This window comes from Miniopterus schreibersii (assembly GCF_964146895.1).
Source record: "Miniopterus schreibersii genome assembly, chromosome: 2".
NCBI classification, from domain to species: Eukaryota; Metazoa; Chordata; class Mammalia; order Chiroptera; family Miniopteridae; genus Miniopterus; species Miniopterus schreibersii.
The window spans coordinates 167,735,417-167,754,883 of record NC_138102.1 but is presented as its reverse complement, the minus strand read 5'-3'; the positions used below and the strand labels follow the sequence as shown (position 1 = coordinate 167,754,883).

Below are 19,467 nucleotides of genomic sequence, written 5' to 3'. Positions count from 1 at the left end.
GTGAACTTGAGAGTCTCCTCCTCTCCCTCCTCACCAAACATGGCTGGAGCCCTCAATTTTGCATCCTGCTCACAACCCCTGAAGCTGCTCATCCAGCAGGTTCAGGTTGGCACAGGGCCGGGATTAGGCCTAGACTCCAGCTTCTTTAGGCAGATATCAGGGGCCATGACTGGGGACAGAGGCCACCCTCTCCAGGAGAGACACTCACCCATGGCTTGATAGGGGGCCAGGAAGTCCTTGTGGAGGCCAGTGGTCCTGTCCTCAAAGTAGGTAGTTGTGTGAAAGGTCAGAAGCAGCCTGTTCCCCAAAGACACAAACTCCTTCTGCCCAGGAGGCTGCCCAGGGAGAGCCAGGTTGCCCACAGAATCATCTCAGAGAAACCCCCAACCCTAGGGCTGTGATCTGAAAGGAAAGAGAAGAGTGGGGAGGCAGGCAGTTGTCACGTCCTGGGTGTGGACCCCACCCTCCAGCCTCGTCTAGAAGTTCTGCATACCTCTGGGGCTCACAGCCATAACTCACTGTGGCGTTGTCAAACAGTTTTACTTACCCTTTCTCTCCCCATTCTTTGGGTCACCAAGGCTACCAAACGCTAAGAATGGCTCCTCACCCAATTCTTTCAGGAGACTCTCTGGGAACCCTTAGGGCACTCCCCCAAAATCTAGTAGGCCTGGGCTCACCACCATCGATGGCTAACAGGGCGCCAAGCCCATATACAGGGTCATGAAACGTGTGTGGTTGAGTCTTGAACGTACGGCTAGAAAGTCTCTTGGCTGGCTTCTTCCTTCTTTCCCCCACCCCAACCCTCTAACCCCTCCTCATCCAGCCCTGCTGTTACTTTAAGTACTTTTCTGCTACCACTCTTCGGACCTGATTTTTCCTTCTTTCTCTTTTCCTGCAGGATGCTCCCTGCCTCCTCCAACAAAACACATATGGTTGTAACACAGCTATCTAATAACAGAGTGAGAACCATTTAAAGATATAAAATATACTAAAAAGTGCTATACTTCTGTATATTTCATATTCCTGTAACAGTAATAAGCAGCTCCTTCCGGGCTCTCTCTGGGCCATTCTGAACGACCAGGCTCCTCCCCAAGCTCCATTCCCCGGGGTCCTCTCCTTCCTGGAGCCTCGTTTTTCCATCCTAGTCCAAGGGAAAGCTTGGGGGGGGGGATCTCTGTTGAGATTCCATGAAGTAATCTCTGCTCAGGGTGCATGCACGTGTATTCTCCTACTTCTCGTCACCCTGCTTTCATCTGTCCCTCACCTCCATCACTCTCCTCCCTTTCTCCAGGCCTTTGTGCTCTTGCTTTTATGCTCCTTGATCCAAGCTTCAGCCCTGACGGCTTCCTCTCCTCTGAGCATCTTATTGCTCCATCTTCCTGGGGAGCCTCTGGCTCGAGAAGGTGGTTTCTTATTGGGCTTAGGAATTTTCATTGTCTTCCAAGTAACAGGGGCCCAGTGGAGAAGAGGACCCCAAATATCATGATCAGAGCCTCTGTCTTCCTTATGATCACCCCAGGGAAGGGGTGCTGCCGGCCACAGACAAATTCCAAATCCTGAGTTAACTAAACTCAGGGTTTTACTGCTTCCCTCTCTTTCCTTTTTCTTTTTTTTAAAAAAATTTATTTTTCAGTTACAGGTGACATACAATATTATATTAGTGTCAGGTGTAAAACATAGTGATTAGACATTTATATATTTATATTCCTTACAAAGTGATCCCTCCAATAAGCCTAATACCCATCTGACACCATAGTGATTACAATACTACTGACTCTATTCCTTATGCTGTGTTTTATGTCCCCTTTACTGTTTTTATAACTGGAAATTTTTACTTCTTAATCTCTTTCTTGCCTTTTTTGCCCCTCCCCCCTCCCATCCCCCTCCCATCTGGCAACTATCAGTTTGTTTTCTGTTCTTCTCTTTCCTTTTCCAGCTCTTCCCACAAGGCTGGCTCCTATCTTTCCTGGTAGATCAGAGAGCAGGGATTCCTCCTGTTAATTCAAATAATTGCAGACTTTTAAATTCTTTGGCAAAAAAAAAAAAAAAATCAAACAGAATAATGGGGTTTTATCTTTATGCTTGAAAGGAGAAAAAGAGAATCCCAAAAGTACTCTTCTGGTCTAACAGACAATAATCTCACAAGTATTCATGCTTACTGAAAAGTAAAAGGTTAATTAAAAAATTTTTTTAAGAGTAATAAGTTATTGACCAACCAGACTTGCAGACTTCTGTTTTATAGACTACATGGTCATATAGCACTGGTCATATAGCAATCATCCCTGAAGTCTGAATGTTTTTAAAGATTCCTTTGTATAAATTACCCTCCAAAGATGATACAAATATAACATGGAACAGGATTATATATTTTCATGCCAGTGAGATTGAGTGTTTTTGATTCTCCATTTTATTAGAATCAACTGTATGAGCAGAATCATGCCTGATTTTCTGCAGCGCCAGGCTGAGGGAGTACATTCTGTCTTCCTCAGATTTATTTTGTTAGCATTTGTGAGGCTTGCTTTTTAAACCGAAGCACCAGAATTTCATTACAGAAGATTTAGAAGGAACAAAGGGCAGGTCTGAGAAGATTAAAACGTACAAAAGAAAAGTTAACAAATGTAATATGGGACACATTATGTCTTTCATGTGTGAGTAGGAGTCAGGTCCCCTCACTCCAGAGCAAGTGAGAGGGCTTGGCCCAGGTGAGGCAACAGGGCTGTGGCTGGGAAAGGCTCCAGGGACAGGAGGAACAGAAAGTTACTGGAAATACAGTAATTACCAACATGACTTTAAAAAACATCTTTAGAGTAGATACCACTTGAGGTCTGGCTTAGGGATGACCAAAATATTGGAGCCAGTTTTTACTCCAGCTGAGGCTTGTTATTTCTGAGACCAGGAACACCTTGGGGAGGGGAGCAGGTCTGAGGGAGAGTTAGTGCTCTTTTCTTAATTTTATCATCACAAAAGGCATTTGCTCAGCTTGATCTGTCTGGCAGCACAAGGTGGGTGCTGGGATTGGCTGTGGGGGCTATAGCTCTGAGCCTGCACCACGTCCCTGAGCTCCAAGCTCTACAAGTGGGCTGTTCTCTCATTGTGTGATACCTGGATCATAATCAGGTTGGAAGCCACTTGAGTGTCTCAGATATTTCTACCATTGCTCCCCTGAACAATGAGTACACAGGGCAGACTCCAGAAAGCCTAGTTAAGACTAAAAGAATGTAACTTAAATTTGAGCTATTGCTAATTTCAAGATAGTTTGCAGTTTCAGGTAAGCCAAATTAACTGCCCACTTGAAAAAAAAAAAAAAGGCAGTACTATTTGAAGGAACATCACAGAATCCATAGTCTTTATAATGTATCAATCATCATGTCCAGGATACAATCCAAAATTACTCCAAATATAAAGAAACAGAAAAACACAAAACATGCTCAAGAGAAAAGACAACAGAGCCCATCCCCCAAGGTGACCAAGATGTTGGCTTCAGTACCCAAGAATTTTAGCACATAAAGATGCAAAGAAAAATATGCTCATATTAAAAAAAAAGATAGGAACATAAGCAGAGAAATAGAAACTTTTTAAAAAAAGAAACAAATGTAAATTCTAGAACTGAAAGATGCAATATATGAAATTTAAAAAATTGCCAGAGGGGCTTAATAGAACAATGGAGTTGGCAGAAGAAAGAGTCAGTGACCTTGAAGAGAGATAAATTAGAAAGAACAGGGAAATAAATTTTTTTTTAAATGAGCAGAAACTCAGGGTCCTGTGGGACAATATGAAAAACACACTCTAATATGTGTGTTCTTGGAGTCCTAGAAGGCGAGAAGAGAATGAGGCAGAAAAAAATTTCAAAGAAATAATGGTTGGAAATTTCCCAGCTGTTGAAAAAGGCATTTATCTTCAGGTTCAAGATGCTCAGTAAACTCAAAACAGAATTGAAAATAAACAAGAAAGCACACATAGGTCCATCATAGTCACATTGTCGAAAACCAAAGATAAAAATCTGGAAGGCACCCAGAGAAAAAGAACACACAGCAAACATAGAACCACATTTTATTTAAAAATATATATATATCTTTATTGATTTCAGAGAAAGGACAGGAGAGGGAGAGAAAGAGATACAAACACCAATGATGAGAGAGCCATTGATCAGTTGATCAATGCCCCCTGCATGCCTCCAACTGGGGGTCGAGCTCGCAACCTGGGCATGTGCCCTGACCGTAAATTGAACCTCAGTCTCCTGGATCCTAGGTCGATATTCAACCGCTGAGCCACACCTGGCCGGGCAGAACCACATTTTCAATGCCACTGCTTTCTCATCAAACACAACACAGACGAGAAGGCAGTGGAACAGCTTCTTTAAAACATTGAAAAAAAAAAATCATCAACTCAGAGTTGCTTTTTCAGCGAAAATATTCTTCAAGAATGAAGATGAAATAAAACCATCTTCAGATAAAAAGAAAACTTAGAGGCTTTGTCATCAGCAGACCTGCATTATGAGAGACGCTAAAGTTCTTCAGGCTGAAGGGAAAGGAATTCAGATGGAAGAACAGAGCTGCTGGATGGATAAAGAGAAATGGTAAATTTGTAGGTAAATATAAAATATATATTTTTTCTGCCCTGGTCGGTGTTGCTCATTGGTTAGAGCATTGGCCTGTGCATAGAAGGGCCGCGGGTTCCATTCCTGGACAAGGACATGTACCTGGGTTACGAGTTCAATCCCTGGCCCCAGTTGGGGAGCATGCAGGAGGTAACCAGTTGATGTATCTCTCTCACATTGATGTTTCTCTCTCTCTCTCTCCCTCCCTCCCTTCTATCCACTCTCACTAAAATTCAATGGAAAAAAATATCCTCAGGTGAGGATTAACAACAACAAATATATATATAATTTTTTTTTCTTAATGTCTTTAAAATACATATACTGGTTTAAAGTAAAAATTATAACATTGTATTGTTGAATTTATAACATGTGTAGATGTAATATACATGGAAACTGTAGCATAAAGGATGGGGGGAACTTACATGGTTACCAAGTTTTGTCATCCAATATTAAGTCTAAAAAGACTCAAAAATGAAGGATGCAGCTCTTTACAGAGCAATGGTTTTCTACTTGTGGTCTGGAAAGCGCTGGGGGTCCCTGAGATCCTTCCAGGGGGCTTATGAGGCCAAAATTATTTTCATAATAATACTAAGATGTTATTTGGTGTTTTTTCTCTCTTTCTCTCATGAGTGTACTAGGGAGTGACCAGAGGCTACGTGAGGTATGATGACATCGTCCCTTCACAACTAATGGAACATGTGCTTATGTATCCTTGTGTTTGACATTTCTGTTTTAATTTTTTATACAGTGAATATAAAAATAGATACAACCTACATAGACAGAAGCTCTTTGGGGTTCTTGATAATATTTAAGAGTATAAAGTTTGAGAATAGCTGCCCTAGAGTGACCATTAAAAGAGAAAAAATTTAAAAAGGCAGAAAGGTATAAAGGCCAATAGATAAATTAAAATGGAATTCTGAACTCTAAACTGGTTTAATTTGGGGGACTTTTTTCTAGAAGGGTGACCTATTAGAAATCGTCCTCATTTATCTGTGATGGAGGGGTTTCCTGGGACATGAGGCTTTCAATCCTAACACTGGTCCAGTCCCAGGCAAACCAGGACAGCTGGTTATTTCTAGTCCTGCAATCATCTGTTTTGTCCCCCTTTCCCTTAGCTAATGTGAGCCCATAATGAACCAATGCGACATCTGCTCTATGTATGGGTCCCCAAATATAGATTAAGAGGACTGAATAAAGGAAATAAAAGAAACAGTCTATAAAATTGTAAGTACACTATGTTTACAAAAAATAGAAAACATGAGAACAATCTAAAATAAGCATGACTACATTAGAGTATAGGGCTTTGGGTGATTTAAAAAATGTTTCTCTGTTTAGTGAAATTACTGTAATGTTATTAAATCACTTTAATAATTATAAACTAAATGTATTTAAAATGATCACTGTGACCAGATGGCCCCTTCTAAGATGGACAAGATTAAAAGGATGAGGTCATGGATCCTGAAGATGATGCTTAGACCCTGGCTCCAGAGACATCTTTAACACATGTGATTAATGAAGAACTTTTTGCTCTCAGATATAAACTTAGACCAGGCAGGATCCTTTGATTTATTTATTTTATTATTTTATTTTAAAAAATTTATCTTTATTGTCAAAAGTATTACAGGTGTCCCATCCCCCCCCCCCCCAATTGACCCCCTCCACTTCACTCCCAACCCCTCCCCTGACCTTCACCCCTTTATTGACTGTGTCCATGGGTTATGCATATAACTTCTTTGGTTAATCTCTTCCCACCCTCCACCCCCCTTCCCTTTTTCCTCTGAAATATGATCATCTGTTGCATACGTCAATGTCTCTGGATCTATTTAGTTCGTCAGATTCTTTGTTCATTAGCTTCTTCTTAAAGAAGACCCTTCAATATCTCCTGTAATGCTGGTTTAGTAGTGATGAACTCCTTTAGCTTTTTCTTATCTGTGAAGCTCTTTATCTAACCTTCAATTCTAAATGATAACTTTGCTGGGTAGAGCAATCTAGGTTGTAGTTCCATGTTTTTCATCACTTTCGATATTTCTTGCCACTTCCTTTGGCCTGCAAAGTTTCTGTTGAGAAATCAGCTGACAGTTGTATGGGTGCTCCCTTGTAGGTAACTAACTGCTTTTCTCTTGCTGCTTTTAAGAGTCTCTCTTTGTCTTTAACCTTTGGCATTTTAATTATGATGTGTCTTGCTGTGGGCCTCTTTGGGTTCCTCTTGTTTGGGACCCTCTGTGCTTCCTGGACTTCTAAGTCTATTTCTTTCTCCAGGTAGGGGAAGTTTTCTGTAATCATTTTTTTCAAATAAGTTTTCAATTTCTTCCTCTCTTTCTTTTACTTCTGGCATCCCAATAATACGAATGTTGGACCTCTTGAAGTTATCCCAGGGGCTCCTTATACTATCTTCATATTTGTGGATTCTTTTTTCTTTTTGCTCTTCTGGTTGGGTGTTTTTTGTTTCCTCATGTTCCAAATTGCTGATTTGATTCTTAGCATCCTCTACTCTACTGTTGATTCCCTGTAAATTATTTTTCAGTTTGTGTAGCCTTCATTTCAAATTGGTACTTTATTATGTCATCAATTTTCTCAGTTGTTTTTTGTAATAATATGCTTGTGCATCCTTATAACCATAATTCTGAACTCTGTATCTGTTAGCTTGCTTGGTTCTATTTCATTTAGTCCCTTTTCTGGAGATTTCTTCTGTTCTTTCCTTTGTGACATGTTTCTTTGCCTCCACATTTTGGCTGCTCCCAGGTGTTTCTTTCTATGTATGAGGTAGAGCTGCTATGTCTCCTGGAATTTGTAGAGTGGCTTTGTGTAGTAGGTGTCCTGTAGGGTCCAGTGGCTCAGCCTCCCCAGTCATCTGAGCTGGGCCTTCCAGGTGCTCCCCTGGGTGGGCTGTGTGCACTGTCTTATTGTAGTTGAGCCTTGGTTGCTGTTGGCGTCCCTGGGAGGAATTGATCCCCAGACCAATCAGCTGTGAGGACCAGCTGCAACTACGGCCAGAGAACTGCTGTGCTGGAGACACCCCTATGGAGCAGGATTTACTTCAGTGGGGCTTTGGCGTTCACCAAGTGTGCCCCTTGAGTGTGTCACTTATGGATGTGGTAGGTTGTAATACAGCGTGGTCGAGTCTGACCACCAGGTGCACTGTCTCTGGGGCCGCCCGGGAGGTGCAAAGTCAGCCTGTGCCAGTGCCTTGCCCAGGGCCACCCAGCATGAGCTACACAGCAAACCATAGTTGGCTGCTACTTGTGCTGGGCTTGGTGTTGTCCAGGAGAGGCCAAGCTATGAGCCAATGCAGACTGCCGCTAGTGCCAGGCTTGGGGCCACTTATCAAGTCCTATGGGGCCTGCTGCTGCTTGTTTGAGAGATTTTAGGAAAGTCTTAAGCATGAGGCTAAAGAGGTCACTTGCACAGAAAAGTCACTGGAAATGACCTGCAGGTGGGGAGGGCCGGGGCCTCGGGGAATCACGGGGCAGGGCCAGAGGTGAGTCAGGTGCTGGCGATTCAAATATGGCACCTGCGTTTGGGGTCTGTGCAGGAGGGGGGGGGCGGGGGAGGACTCGCCAAAGGAGCCATGGCCTCTGCCAGCCCTTCTGCCTGGGAGGAAGCTGCCCCTCCACCTCTCGCGTGGATCTCGGGCAGGTTAGTTCCTCCCCGAGTGTCCCGGGTCCTTTCCGGCTGCTGCCCGGCGCTGGGCTCAGAGGGAGCGTCCGAGTGAGTCCGTGCCGGGCCCTTTAGGAGGAGCTGCTGGGGCTCCCGCAGCCTCCGTGACCCTCAGGGACAGTCCCCGCTGGTTTCACAGCCCGGAGTTGTGGGGACGTCTCTTCCTAGCCCTGGAGCCCTGGGCTGGGGGCCTGCTGTGGGGCTGGGACCCCTCTCTCCTCTGGGAAACCTCCTCCAGCGAGATTCCCTCCCAGGTTTAACCCGCAGCACCGGGTGTGGGCCCGCGGCCGCCTCTCCAATTCAGCCCCGATCCGCCCGCATCTCCGTCCCTCCTACTGGTCTCGGTGCTTCTTCAGTTCGCTGGTTGTGGGGCTTCTGTGCAGCCAGATTTCAGGAGGCTCTGAGTGACGGTGGTTCTGTATTTTAGTTGTGATTTTGATGTGGTTGCGGGAGGCGGCGGGTGCAGCTGTTACCTGCGCCAACATCTTGTTTCCTTCTACCAGGCAGGATCCTTTTAACCCTGGGGAGCTTATGTCTGAAGACACCTGATATCCTGCCTCAACTTTCCCCCTCGGTTGAATTTTGTTTCTCATTAACTGAGAAGGGGCAGAGGGCAGAAGCAGGGAGAGGGGACAGTCTTCAAAGTTGTGATGTGGGGGGGGAGGTTGGAGAGGAAGCAGAACTACGTGGGTGTGAGTGTAGGAAGTGCCCAAACATGTTTTCAGAATTTGGATTTTTATCTTTGCTTTTATTGAAGTTCCTGTTGGTGCTGCCACCTGCTGTCCTGCATGGGGAAGGACCCATTGGGGGGTTTGGTTCCAGGCCAGGGAGGTTTTCCTGCAGCCTTCATTAGATATTAAAGAGGAAGGAAAGAGGACACCTGTCTACCCCTGGACATCACTCTTTAGACTTCTAGAGGGGCAGACGCTGAGATGTGGGCCCCTGGTGCTGGGTGCTCAGATGGTGCCTGGGCTTAGGGATGGAATGGAAGGGCCTGACACTACTGTAGAGCCATACCATTTTGTGGCTGGTCAGGGTTTTACTGCCACTAAGTCACCCATTCCTTATTTATTTATTTACTTTTTTGCCAGCTTGGCAAAAATTGAGGCTATGGTCCTAGGATGAGGGTCATATGTGATGAAGTTCAAGGTTGAAGGGCTTGTATTATTGTCTGTGTTAATTGTCTGTTGTGTAATGAATCACACACTTAGCACTTTAAAACAATACATGTATTATTTCACAAAATTTCTGAGGAAATCAGAAGAGCTTAGTTGGCTGGTTTTGGGTCAGGGTCTTTCACAAGGTCAGGGCTGTGCTCATCTGAAGGCTTGACTGGGGCCAAGGGGGCTGCCCTCTGGAGGCCTCAGTTCCTTGACACATGGCTCTCTTCATCGGACACTTGAGTGTCCTCATGACATGGCAGCTGACTTTCCTCAGAGTAATCTACGATAGAAAGAGCACAGCTGAGACCAAAATGTCTTTTTAAAAAGATTTTTGTTTTATTTTGGTAAGAACACTTAACATGAGATCTATCTTCTTAACAAATTTTGAGTGTACAGTATTGTCAGCTATAGGCACAACATTGTATAGAAAATCTAAAATGTCTTTTATAACCTAACCTTGGAGGTGACATAGTATCACCTCTGCCATATTCAATTGGTCACACACACCAACCCTGATACAGTGTGGAAGGAGCCAACACACGGATGGGACTGCCAGGGAACAGGGATCACTGGGGCTATCTCAGAGGCTGGCTATCACAGAGGTAGACGTATTATTTTAGTATAATAAATGCAGAAGATCAGTTAGCAGGATGTTATTTTTGCTAGGTAGGGCTGTACTTCAGGTGGGTTAACCTGAAGCCACAGTGCCCTTGGGGACCCTGGCCCTCTGTCTCCTCCTCCACCTTAAGATCTGAAGGGCCCCTTCACCCATGGCCATCAAGGAGCAGGACTGCATAAATGAAAGAACAACCCACAGGAGACAAAACAGAAGAGGAGGTGGGGCTTTAGTGGGATAGCAAAGGGTTAGAAAGGACCAAGAAGCTGTGGAAAAGGAAAGGGGATGGGCAGGAAGGAGAAGCCCTTCCCAACCTAAGAGAGGGTAAACACAGTGTGAGCCCGAGAATCTACGACAGGTTCCACACCAGCAGATTGTCCAAGTACAGAGGCTGGAGTACAGAGGCTGGAGATTCCAGTTCCAAAGCTCCCAGCCCTGGGGTTTTGGGTGGACTTTCAAGCCTCAAGTCAAGTCCTTCAGTAAAGGACTCTTGAAACATACTGTGAATGTGCCTTGCTTGCTGATAGCAAGGCAGTTCTGCTGTGTCCTGCACCATCCCTTCCTTTTGCGAGGAGTTTATAGGTGAGGTTGCTTTTGTATTTCAGGTAATCGACTTATATATTACTCTGTTCTAGTTCCCTTTGTGTCCGCCAAGACTTTAATACATCCTTATTAAAATGCTGCACCCTTGTCCCATCTGTGCTACTCAGAAAAAAAAGGAGTAGTGGGAAAGAAAAGGGGGAGGTGAGCGGCAGCGTTGGTGAGGGGAGCCATCAGGAGGAGGAGGAGAGTGCTCTGCGATCTAGCTGTCTCTTTCCTGTTGAGGCTCTATCTCCATCAGGGAGCTCAAAGGATAAGCTTTATTAAGCACAACAATAGTTTTCTTACAGCTGGGTCAAGGACAGGGAGCCAGAGTTTTCTGAAAATAGCCGGGAAGAAGAGGGGGTGGGAGTGGAAGGCCAGAGAGTAGATCGTTCACAGACATCAAGGCAGAACAGGCCAGTCCTGTGAGGAAACAAAGTCACACAGAGTGAAATCACTTGTGCAAGATCACAGTGACTCCTCAAGCAGTGCTTTTAGCTCTGCCCTGCCCTCCTGCCTGAGTCAATGAATACCCACAGCTATTGTCACATGCATGAAGCAAAGAGAGGAAGGTGCTGGCTCTCAGCAGTCTTCTGGAACAGGGGATAAAGAGGCCACACCGACAATACAAACCTCTCTCCCCACACACTGTACATAGGAGAGACGTGTGCAAGACAGGCTCATGAGGGTCACATACATTCTTGCCAAAGGAAAACTGCAGTTGACACACAAGTTGACTCTCTGCCTCCTGATTCATATCCTCAGTAGGGAGGACTAGTGAGGTGGGGGGAGGCAGGAGGCTCGCTACCAGATAGATGATGGGTCAGGAAGTCCTTGAGACCACGGAGGTGCCATTGTTGTTGCTGGAAGGGTGAGTCTGGAAGGTCAGCTTCATCTCATGGCCCTGGAATCTAAATGGCCTCTGGTGAGCGTTGATATTCAGTGTGCAGCACAGGGGCCCACAAAGCCAGGCCAGAGCCATTCTGTGGACTCGGAAATCCTCTCTCTGAAATCAATAAAGATATATTAAAAAAAAAAAAATTTCTGGACTGGGATTTAAGAAAGGAGGAGGAGAACCTGGTAGGTGCTGGTTTTGGCCCCTGGCCAGGCAGGGCCATTGCTTGTGCCTCTGGCCTCAGTGGCCTTGGCTACCATCTTTGTTTCTTTCTTTCTGCTCGCCATACAAACCCAGGTTGGCTACATCAGAGACCTACACAGAGCCCATTAATTTGTCCACTGGGCCCCCTCATCCTTTTACCTCCTGCTGTACCCTGCAAGATCTTTTCCATCCTCACCTGTCCATAGTCATGACATGGCCTTGGGTGGCTCTAGGTCAGTGCTCAGGGACCCTGATGACATGGGTGCTGTCATGATTGAGAGGGTTATGGTGGGGGGAAGTTGGAAGTCCTCTGCTTCAGAGGACACATACCTGTTCCTGTCCTCCTGTCCACTGCTGGCCAGTTTCTTGTGAGCAGAGGTATCTGGGTTAACCTAAAGGATCATTTGGCATTCAGGTTAGAAGGTTGTTGGTAACCATATGGTGCTATCTCAGCCAGGTGGAGTGGCAGTGGGATAGGGGCCTGGCATAGGGCTGGCTTAGATGGGTGCAGTTATTCCATCTCACATGGAAATAAACATCTTGGATTCCTGATCATTTCCCTGGGATCTAAGACTCTGGTCAAGAAAAATCAAAGTCAGTTTTGGGATTCACAGCTTTGTGTTCCCCTAGAAGGGCTGGGGTGAGACCTATCTTGGGACCCAACCATCCATCTATGGCTGTTGCCTTCTCTCCTATCTTTTCTTTACTCACATGTTGGTAGCCCTAGTGACCATCTCTTCTATCTGAAGATGAATGGAGCAGCCTGATTTGAATGAGGGTAGGGGTCTTGTCAGAGTGAGTATACAGGTTGGGAATTTGTGTGTGTGAGTGAGTGAGTGTGTATGTGTGTCTAGTGGGAATGGAATATCTGAGAAGGTGGCAGAGGAGAGAGGACAACTTGGCTCCTGCTGTTGTGAGAAGCGCCCCTTGCTGCCCATAAAGGAAACAGCAGCCCAAGCTCCTCATATTGTCAGTAGGTCCAGGCTCCCACCCTTTGTAAATGCCTCTGAGGTTACTCAGTCCTCCTCTGGTTGCTTGTGTTTCTTGGGAGTCTTCAGGCCTCTTGCTCCTGGAGGGGTGAGGTTGAATGGAGGATGTGGACCTGCAGTGTGGATGCTCATGTCACAGGAGTTTTGGGGGATTGAGGCTGCTTTCACTTGGGCCTGCCAGTCACCATGGAGGCCTCCAAGTTTCTGGATCAGGCCCTCTGGCAAGACTCCAGTGAGGGATACTGAACTGACATAAAGAGCACAGAGGATAGTCCTGTGCGGAGAGGCTTGGATGTGCACCGTGAACTCAGAGTGGCTAGGACACTGCATTGACCTGGTGACTTAGGCAAATGGGTGAATACACATGGAGCATCGTCCTTCAGCTTCTCTTTACCTTGGAAAGGGACAAGGTAGGGCCCAGCAGCGCTTGGAGCTTCTGCTGGGCAGCTTGTCTGAGAGGAGGGTTCTCCACTCCCCACTTTGCTGGAGTCATCTGCAGAGATGGGCAGTGAATAAGCTCTTCAGTTCCACTCTGAGCTCTTTTCTTGCTCTTTTCCAAATGCATTCCAGGGTGTGTGGTAGGGTCAGTGTTGCAAGCTTTGTTCTTCTTTGCCAGAGCCCCAGTGACTGTTCAGAATGTGTAGGGAGCCTAGCCATTGCAGGAAGAAGTGGGCAGAAGTGTTCATTTAATGAGCACAGGCCAGGGACTTTCCAACAATCACCCCTCTCCACCCCAGCCAGACTCTGTCCCCACCCTACACTGAGCCCTCTTCTCTCTGACTCTTGTCCCACAGTACTTTTATTCTGAAAGAACCAAGGCCACTGGAGGTAGGGAGGTGCCAGAGGTTAGAGCTGGCCCTGAACCTGAGTAGGCCCTATCCTTCTGGGCTGTTTTCCCGGGTAGTGATTCCAGGGCCCTAAGGGAAGGGCCTTGCTATTCTCAGTTCTCCCCCTTACCTTCAGTTCCCAGTCTTTCTGGCCTTTAAGCAGAGGGTCTTTATAGCCAGGCCTGTTGGTCTTTTTCCTACTGTTGCCTTCACACCCCCATGACCCTCATCTTTCTAGCCCTTGGCCTTGTATCTTCCATGTGCTTCCCTTTTCAGTCTTTTCTGGCCTTCTTGCTGCCTGCCCTTCTCAAAGCAGACATGGAGGCCAGGCCACTATTTGGAAGCTTCTCAGCCTCCCCTAGTACTGTACAGAGGGTCTTACACAGTCACCTCCTTCCCCAACATGTAGGATAAAAGTATAAGATAACCAAATGTAGTTTGTATTAGAAGGTTTATGACTAATTTTTATTGAGATAAAAAATACATTGGTATGCATGCATCTTAATGCACACTTTGATGAGATTGTACAGATTTATATACCCACACAACTTTTAATCACATGGTGCCATTTCCAGAAGGTTCCATGATGCTACTTCCCAGTCTATACCCATTCCCCAGAAGCTACCACTATTTTTAATTTTGACAGTTTGACCTCATCTTGAACTTGAACTTGATATATGCAATATGTAAAAAAAAAGGATAGCCAGAATGCATACAGATGTTGGTAAACTGAACTCTGTGTGGGTGGGGCCATGCCTTGGGCCTGGTTCTGTTGAACATTTTTCCAAAATAAGGACAAAGACATGGACAAAAAGACTCTACCATTAGTTCCTGTTTAAATTCTTGAACCCATCACACAGTTTTTCAAAACCACTAGGATAGAGTTTTCACTAACCCTCAAATACTCAAAGCTTAATTCTCTTTTATTTTTTTATTTTTATTTTTATTATTATTTTTTCTTATATATCTTTATTGATTTCAGAGAGAGGAAAGGAGAGGGAAAGCTAGAAACATCAATGATGAGTGAGTCACTGATCAGCTGCCTCGAGCCCGCAACCCGGGCACGTGCCCTGACCAGGAATCGAACCCTGAACAGCTGGATCCTAGGTCGACGCTCAACCGCTGAGCCATACCCGGCTGGGCTTAATTCTCTTTTAGATGGAAAGTAAGAGGCGAAATGAACTAAAGAGAGCTGAGATTGGTTATTCTCTAGAGCCCTCTCCCCTTTGCCTGTTTCTTTCACCCAGGAGGCCAGACCTTGAACTGGATATAAGGTCACTATTGGGCAGTGGAGTGTGAGAAAAAAAGGACTTTGGCCTTGGGGGCTGCAAGTTATAGATTAACATGGGGAAATGTGAGGAGGGACTCAGGGAGAGGGTAAGTGGCCTGAGAAAGGGACTGATGACTTGGGACAATCTGGGCTTGAAGGGGCACAAGCAAGAGAAGTCTGAGGACTGACACTATCTGCAGGGACCCTCAGCTCCTCCTCTGCTACTTGACCTTCCTGAAGACCTGCTTGCACACTGCATCCCTTGCAGTTAGTTCCTGGGGAGAGAGTAGGAATGATTAGGAGAAAGAAAGTTCTTGCCAGTTGGAGCTGATTTCTCAAGGTCCTTCACCTCCATTTAATCCATCAGGATACATCAACTAGAGCATTTGATGTATGAGGGATTGTATCATTGTTCCAGACCCTCAACTTTTCACCCCAGAGGAAGGAAGGTAGCTGGGTCAGGGAATGTGAAATGGTGAAGTCTCTCCAGTTATGATTTATGGACATTCATTTGACTTGTAGCTAGGACCCACCTTGTCCAATCTATTTTTTCCTCTCTCTACTACCCCCAGTGCTTTTGTTTCCCTTCCTTGGCTGCCTTCTTTGGAGAGGGGGCAGGGGGTGGAGTAGTAGACTTATCTGATTTGGGCAACCCCTGGAAACCCCTCTCCCAGACATGCTCATTTGGGTCCCCTTTCCCAGACCTCACCCAGCTTACCAGGTACAAATTCTCTCCTTCCAGCCAGTGCCTCCAGCCTCGGTTAGGCACCTCCCCTTTCTGCACACAGACCAGCTGCTCCTCCTCCCAGGTTACTATGGTCTATAGGCAAGACAGGAATAAAGGAAGACTGAGGGGCAGTCCCATTCCCTCTGGCTGGCCTGCCCCCTTTTACACCACAGCAGATACTGTCTTGCTCCAGCCCCTTCATTCTGAGTGAGAAGGCTGCTCTGACTTAGGACTCCTGTCCCCCACTCCTTAGGGCCACTGAGGGGAGCCCACAGTCTGTCTTCAGTGGGGCAGAGTAGGAATGGAACAGGATAACCTGGGTGAATTTGGGGAATGGGTGATGAAGAACAGAGACTTTGTCCTCTGAATACTTCTGGTCAACCTGGGGGCCTTTGGGAAAGAAGAGAGAAAGGTTGAGAGTTCCATCAGGGAATCTCTTTCCTCCTCTTTCTCAGTTTCAAGGACAGCTGAAGTGTCCCTGAGAATGAAGGATCAAGCCCCCAGAGTTAGAGCTGGGTGGACCTGAGCATTCTAATCAATATTTATTGAGGCCTTTCATAAGATAGACCTTGCTAAACAGGGAGCACTGAATCTTGATCAGATGGAGCAGTAAATAGGTATCCATGATACCAGGCAAAACTGTTGAGGATGGGAGTGAGGAGGGAAGAGCCAAATCTTCAAGGAAGTAAGGAGTTAATTAGATTGGAGCTAATGGGAAATTCCTGGCAAGGAGAGTAATGGCATAGAGGTAAGAAAGAGGGCAAATAGTTCTGAGGGGCTGTAACCTAATGTGTATGTGGGAAGGACCCTAGTGTGCTGTGTGAAACATATGGACCTTATCTGGAGTATAGTAGATTATTATTGAAAGGGTTTAAGTAAGGGAGTTACATAGTCACTTTTATATGTTAGATAGATCCTTGTGACTGTAGTATGCACAGTGGTTTAGAGAAGGGTTGATTGAGGGCTAATTTTGGACACCAGTTGAGAAATGAAGGCCTGAATTAGGATGGTGATCATGAGAAATGCTATGAGAGCCCTTTCATAGCCTTTCATGTTCAGTAGAAATATAATGGGAATGCAAGCCACGAATATAATTGAAAGAGTTCTAATAGCTACATTAGAAAAGTAAAAAGCAAAAAGTAAATTTAATATCAATAATATATTTAACCTAAATTATCCAAAATATTATAATTTTAGCATGTAATCAACATAAAAATTTCTGAGATGTTTTACATTATTTTTTTCTATTGTCTTAAAAACCCAGTGTGTATTTTACAGTTAATAGTACATCTCAATTTGGACTAGTTATATTTCAATTGTTTAATATCTACATATGGCTAGTAGCTACTATATGGGACAGTACAGAAAAGTTATAAAGACTTCTTGACCAATTAAATGTGGTGGACACATTTGTGTGTGTGTGTGTGTGTGTGTGTGTGTTCGGAGCCCAGAAGTGAGGGGACATGAGATATTGACTGTTACTCCTAAGTCTCAGGTCTTGCTAGTTATTGCCATTAATAGAGACAGTACATAGAAAAGCAGGAATAGGTTGGGGTAGGAAGATAATGACTTTGGGTTTAATCTTGGGACATGCAGATGTAAACATTTTGCAGGCAGTTAAAAACTTCACCCTGTAGCTCAGGAGGTAGCTCAGGCTGGAGAATACATGTCAAGGGCAGCCTATAGAGGGTAGCTGAAAGCAAGGGTGTTGATGATTGGGCCCATGGATGGTGTACAGGTAAGAGAGAGAAAGTCAAGAACAAAATGCTGAGGAAAACCCCAGTTTAAGAGATTATAGGGGAACTACTGTCTGCAGAGAAGACCAAAAGGAACACACATGAAGCAGAAAGAAATGCAGGAAAATGGGGTTATAGAGGAGAAGGGAAAAAAGACTGTGGTGATGAGTGGGGCCAAAGGCTAGAGGGTAAGCAAATGTTTGTTCATTGAGCCAGAGGCTTACCTGCTCTTTTAGTCCTTTTGGCTGGTGATAAGAGCTTGTCAGGGAGAGAGGGGGAGTGGGGAGCACCAGGAGTCTGTTATCCTGGGGACTCCACAGCCTGCTGTAGTCATTTCCCCTGGCTCTGGCTGAGTGAAGTCACTTTGCTTTGCCCAGAATTGTTAAGAGGCACCTACCTGCTCATCCACATCCCCTCCCCTCAGCCTGAGGAAAGGTACCTGGCATTTTCGTCCATCCACCATCCTTAAGTCTTCCTCAAACTCAACTCCCACCTCAAATTCTAAAATGTAGTTGCGAAAGATGCTGAGGGTCTTCACTGTCATGTGATTGCCCTGGTGGTCAATCTCCTTGTCTGGCTTGAGCAGCAGCGCTATCTTCCGCAGAGCCATGTTGATGTCTGTGGGGGTTATCTTTTAGCAGGTGTCCTTTTAGCCAGGGAGCCAGGGGTTCCCCCACCTGCAGCAGCCCCTTGAGGCTGTGAGTTTTCCCTCAGCTGGGTCTGGACTGTGGATTTACTCCCTCCTAGAAATACCCCTGGCTAGAGATGGATCCCAAGACAGATGCCAGCTCCTAAGCCTTCCCACATGGTCCAACCCCAGCATTCCCCCTTCTTAAAATGGGATGGGAAGGCAGGAAGGTAGAGGGAAAAAGAGGAATGAAAGGGATCTGGGAGGGTTGAGGCCATTACTTAGGGCTTGCAGGTAGTCCTCCATGTTCTTCTGTGAAACGAAGCAGTAGTAGCCGGTGAGGTTGGGAGGCATTGTCCAGGTTGACCAAGGTGAAGATCAAGATCTCAGGAGAATATAGGAGACAGGGTGAGGAGCGAGGGGTGTTGTCTGGCAGGTAGGGCTGAGAGACTCCAGGCAGACCTCTACACAGAGACAGGCTTGTGTGAAGTGTGTGCTTCCCGGGCTTTTTATAGAGCTGGGGCCCTGCTGCAATAAGAGCTCCTACCAGACCTCCTCCCTCTCCTCATGATGAGTTTGTGGTGGTGTTTGCTGCCTGAGGGAGGGGCAGGGACTTGGCAAGTTGTGCTCGACCTCGGCTTTTCCCGCGGAAGGAACCTGGAGCAGGATCTGGTTTCCAAAGGTCAGTTTGGCTTCCAGCCCATTTCTGGCAGGCTTGGGAACCATTCCAGAGCCCTGGGGAGGTGGTGTTCCCGAGGAGGGAGCAGTCTTGCTGTGTGGAGTGTGGGCTCTTCCAGGCTCACCCAGGGATGAGTTCCAACAATATTCTGGGATCCTAGGACTGAGTCAGGGATCCTGAAAAGCATGAGGGGAGAGGTGGGGAAAGAAGGAGGACAGCCAGCTGGTCAAGAGCCAAAGTGAAGAAAATCCTACAGCGCTGGCCCCCACAACTACTCCAGACCGCTTCGCTGAGCTGCATTCCAGACTCTTTGTCCTATAAGGCCATTAGGAAGGAGGTGGAGAAACTGCTCTTCCCAAGCACAGGGGGGCTGTTAGCAGCCTCCTGAGGCATGGAGTTCAAAGTCTAGAGCCAAAGGTGAGGGAGGAGTTTGGCTGGCTCTTCTGGAGAATTTTACACTTTGGCTTATGTTTCCTCTCCCTCTGGAGTTATTGATGATACATACCATCACCCCCAGCCCCCAGCCCTCGGACAGCCCATGGGGGGGTGTGTGCTTAAATTATTTTGTGCCCCGCTTCCACCCCCCCACCTCTCAAACCTACCAACTTCTCTGGCTTCAGAATCAACTGGGCTGATTTATCATGGTTTAAGGTGGGAAATTCGGGGAGAGGGAGGCAGGGAGGGTAGGCAGTGGGAAAAATTACACCTGGCCATGAACTGCCTCGACAGATGTCTGTGTGCGTGCGTGTGTGTGTGCGTGTGTGCGTGCGTGTGTGCATGTGTGTGTGCGTGTGTGTGCGCGTGTGTGTGTGCGTGTGTGCGTGTGTGCGTGCGTGTGTGCATGTGTGTGTGCTTGTGCGCGCGCGTGTGTGTGCGTGTGTGCCTGTGCGTGTGTGC

At 46.2% G+C, this 19,467-nt stretch overlaps 1 protein-coding gene across 2 annotated transcripts; it reads right to left on the bottom strand.

The window, feature by feature from the left end:
* Positions 1–14,491: 14,491 nt before the first annotated feature.
* On the bottom strand, positions 14,492–18,537 carry RBP5 (retinol binding protein 5). 2 transcript variants are annotated; one of them, XM_081128193.1, is made up of 4 exons: positions 18,173–18,537; positions 17,703–17,881; positions 15,519–15,620; positions 14,492–15,075 (listed from the first exon to the last, which is right to left on the bottom strand). In XM_081128193.1, exons 1-4 carry the CDS (start codon positions 18,243–18,245, stop codon positions 15,022–15,024), a joined length of 408 nt encoding a protein of 135 aa, XP_080984319.1. In that variant the 5' UTR covers positions 18,246–18,537; the 3' UTR covers positions 14,492–15,021. The 2 variants fall into 2 exon arrangements, with proteins under 2 accessions (XP_080984319.1, XP_080984320.1); XM_081128194.1 differs by having other exon boundaries at positions 17,757–17,881; positions 18,173–18,336.
* Between the last annotated feature and the right edge of the window lie 930 nt (positions 18,538–19,467).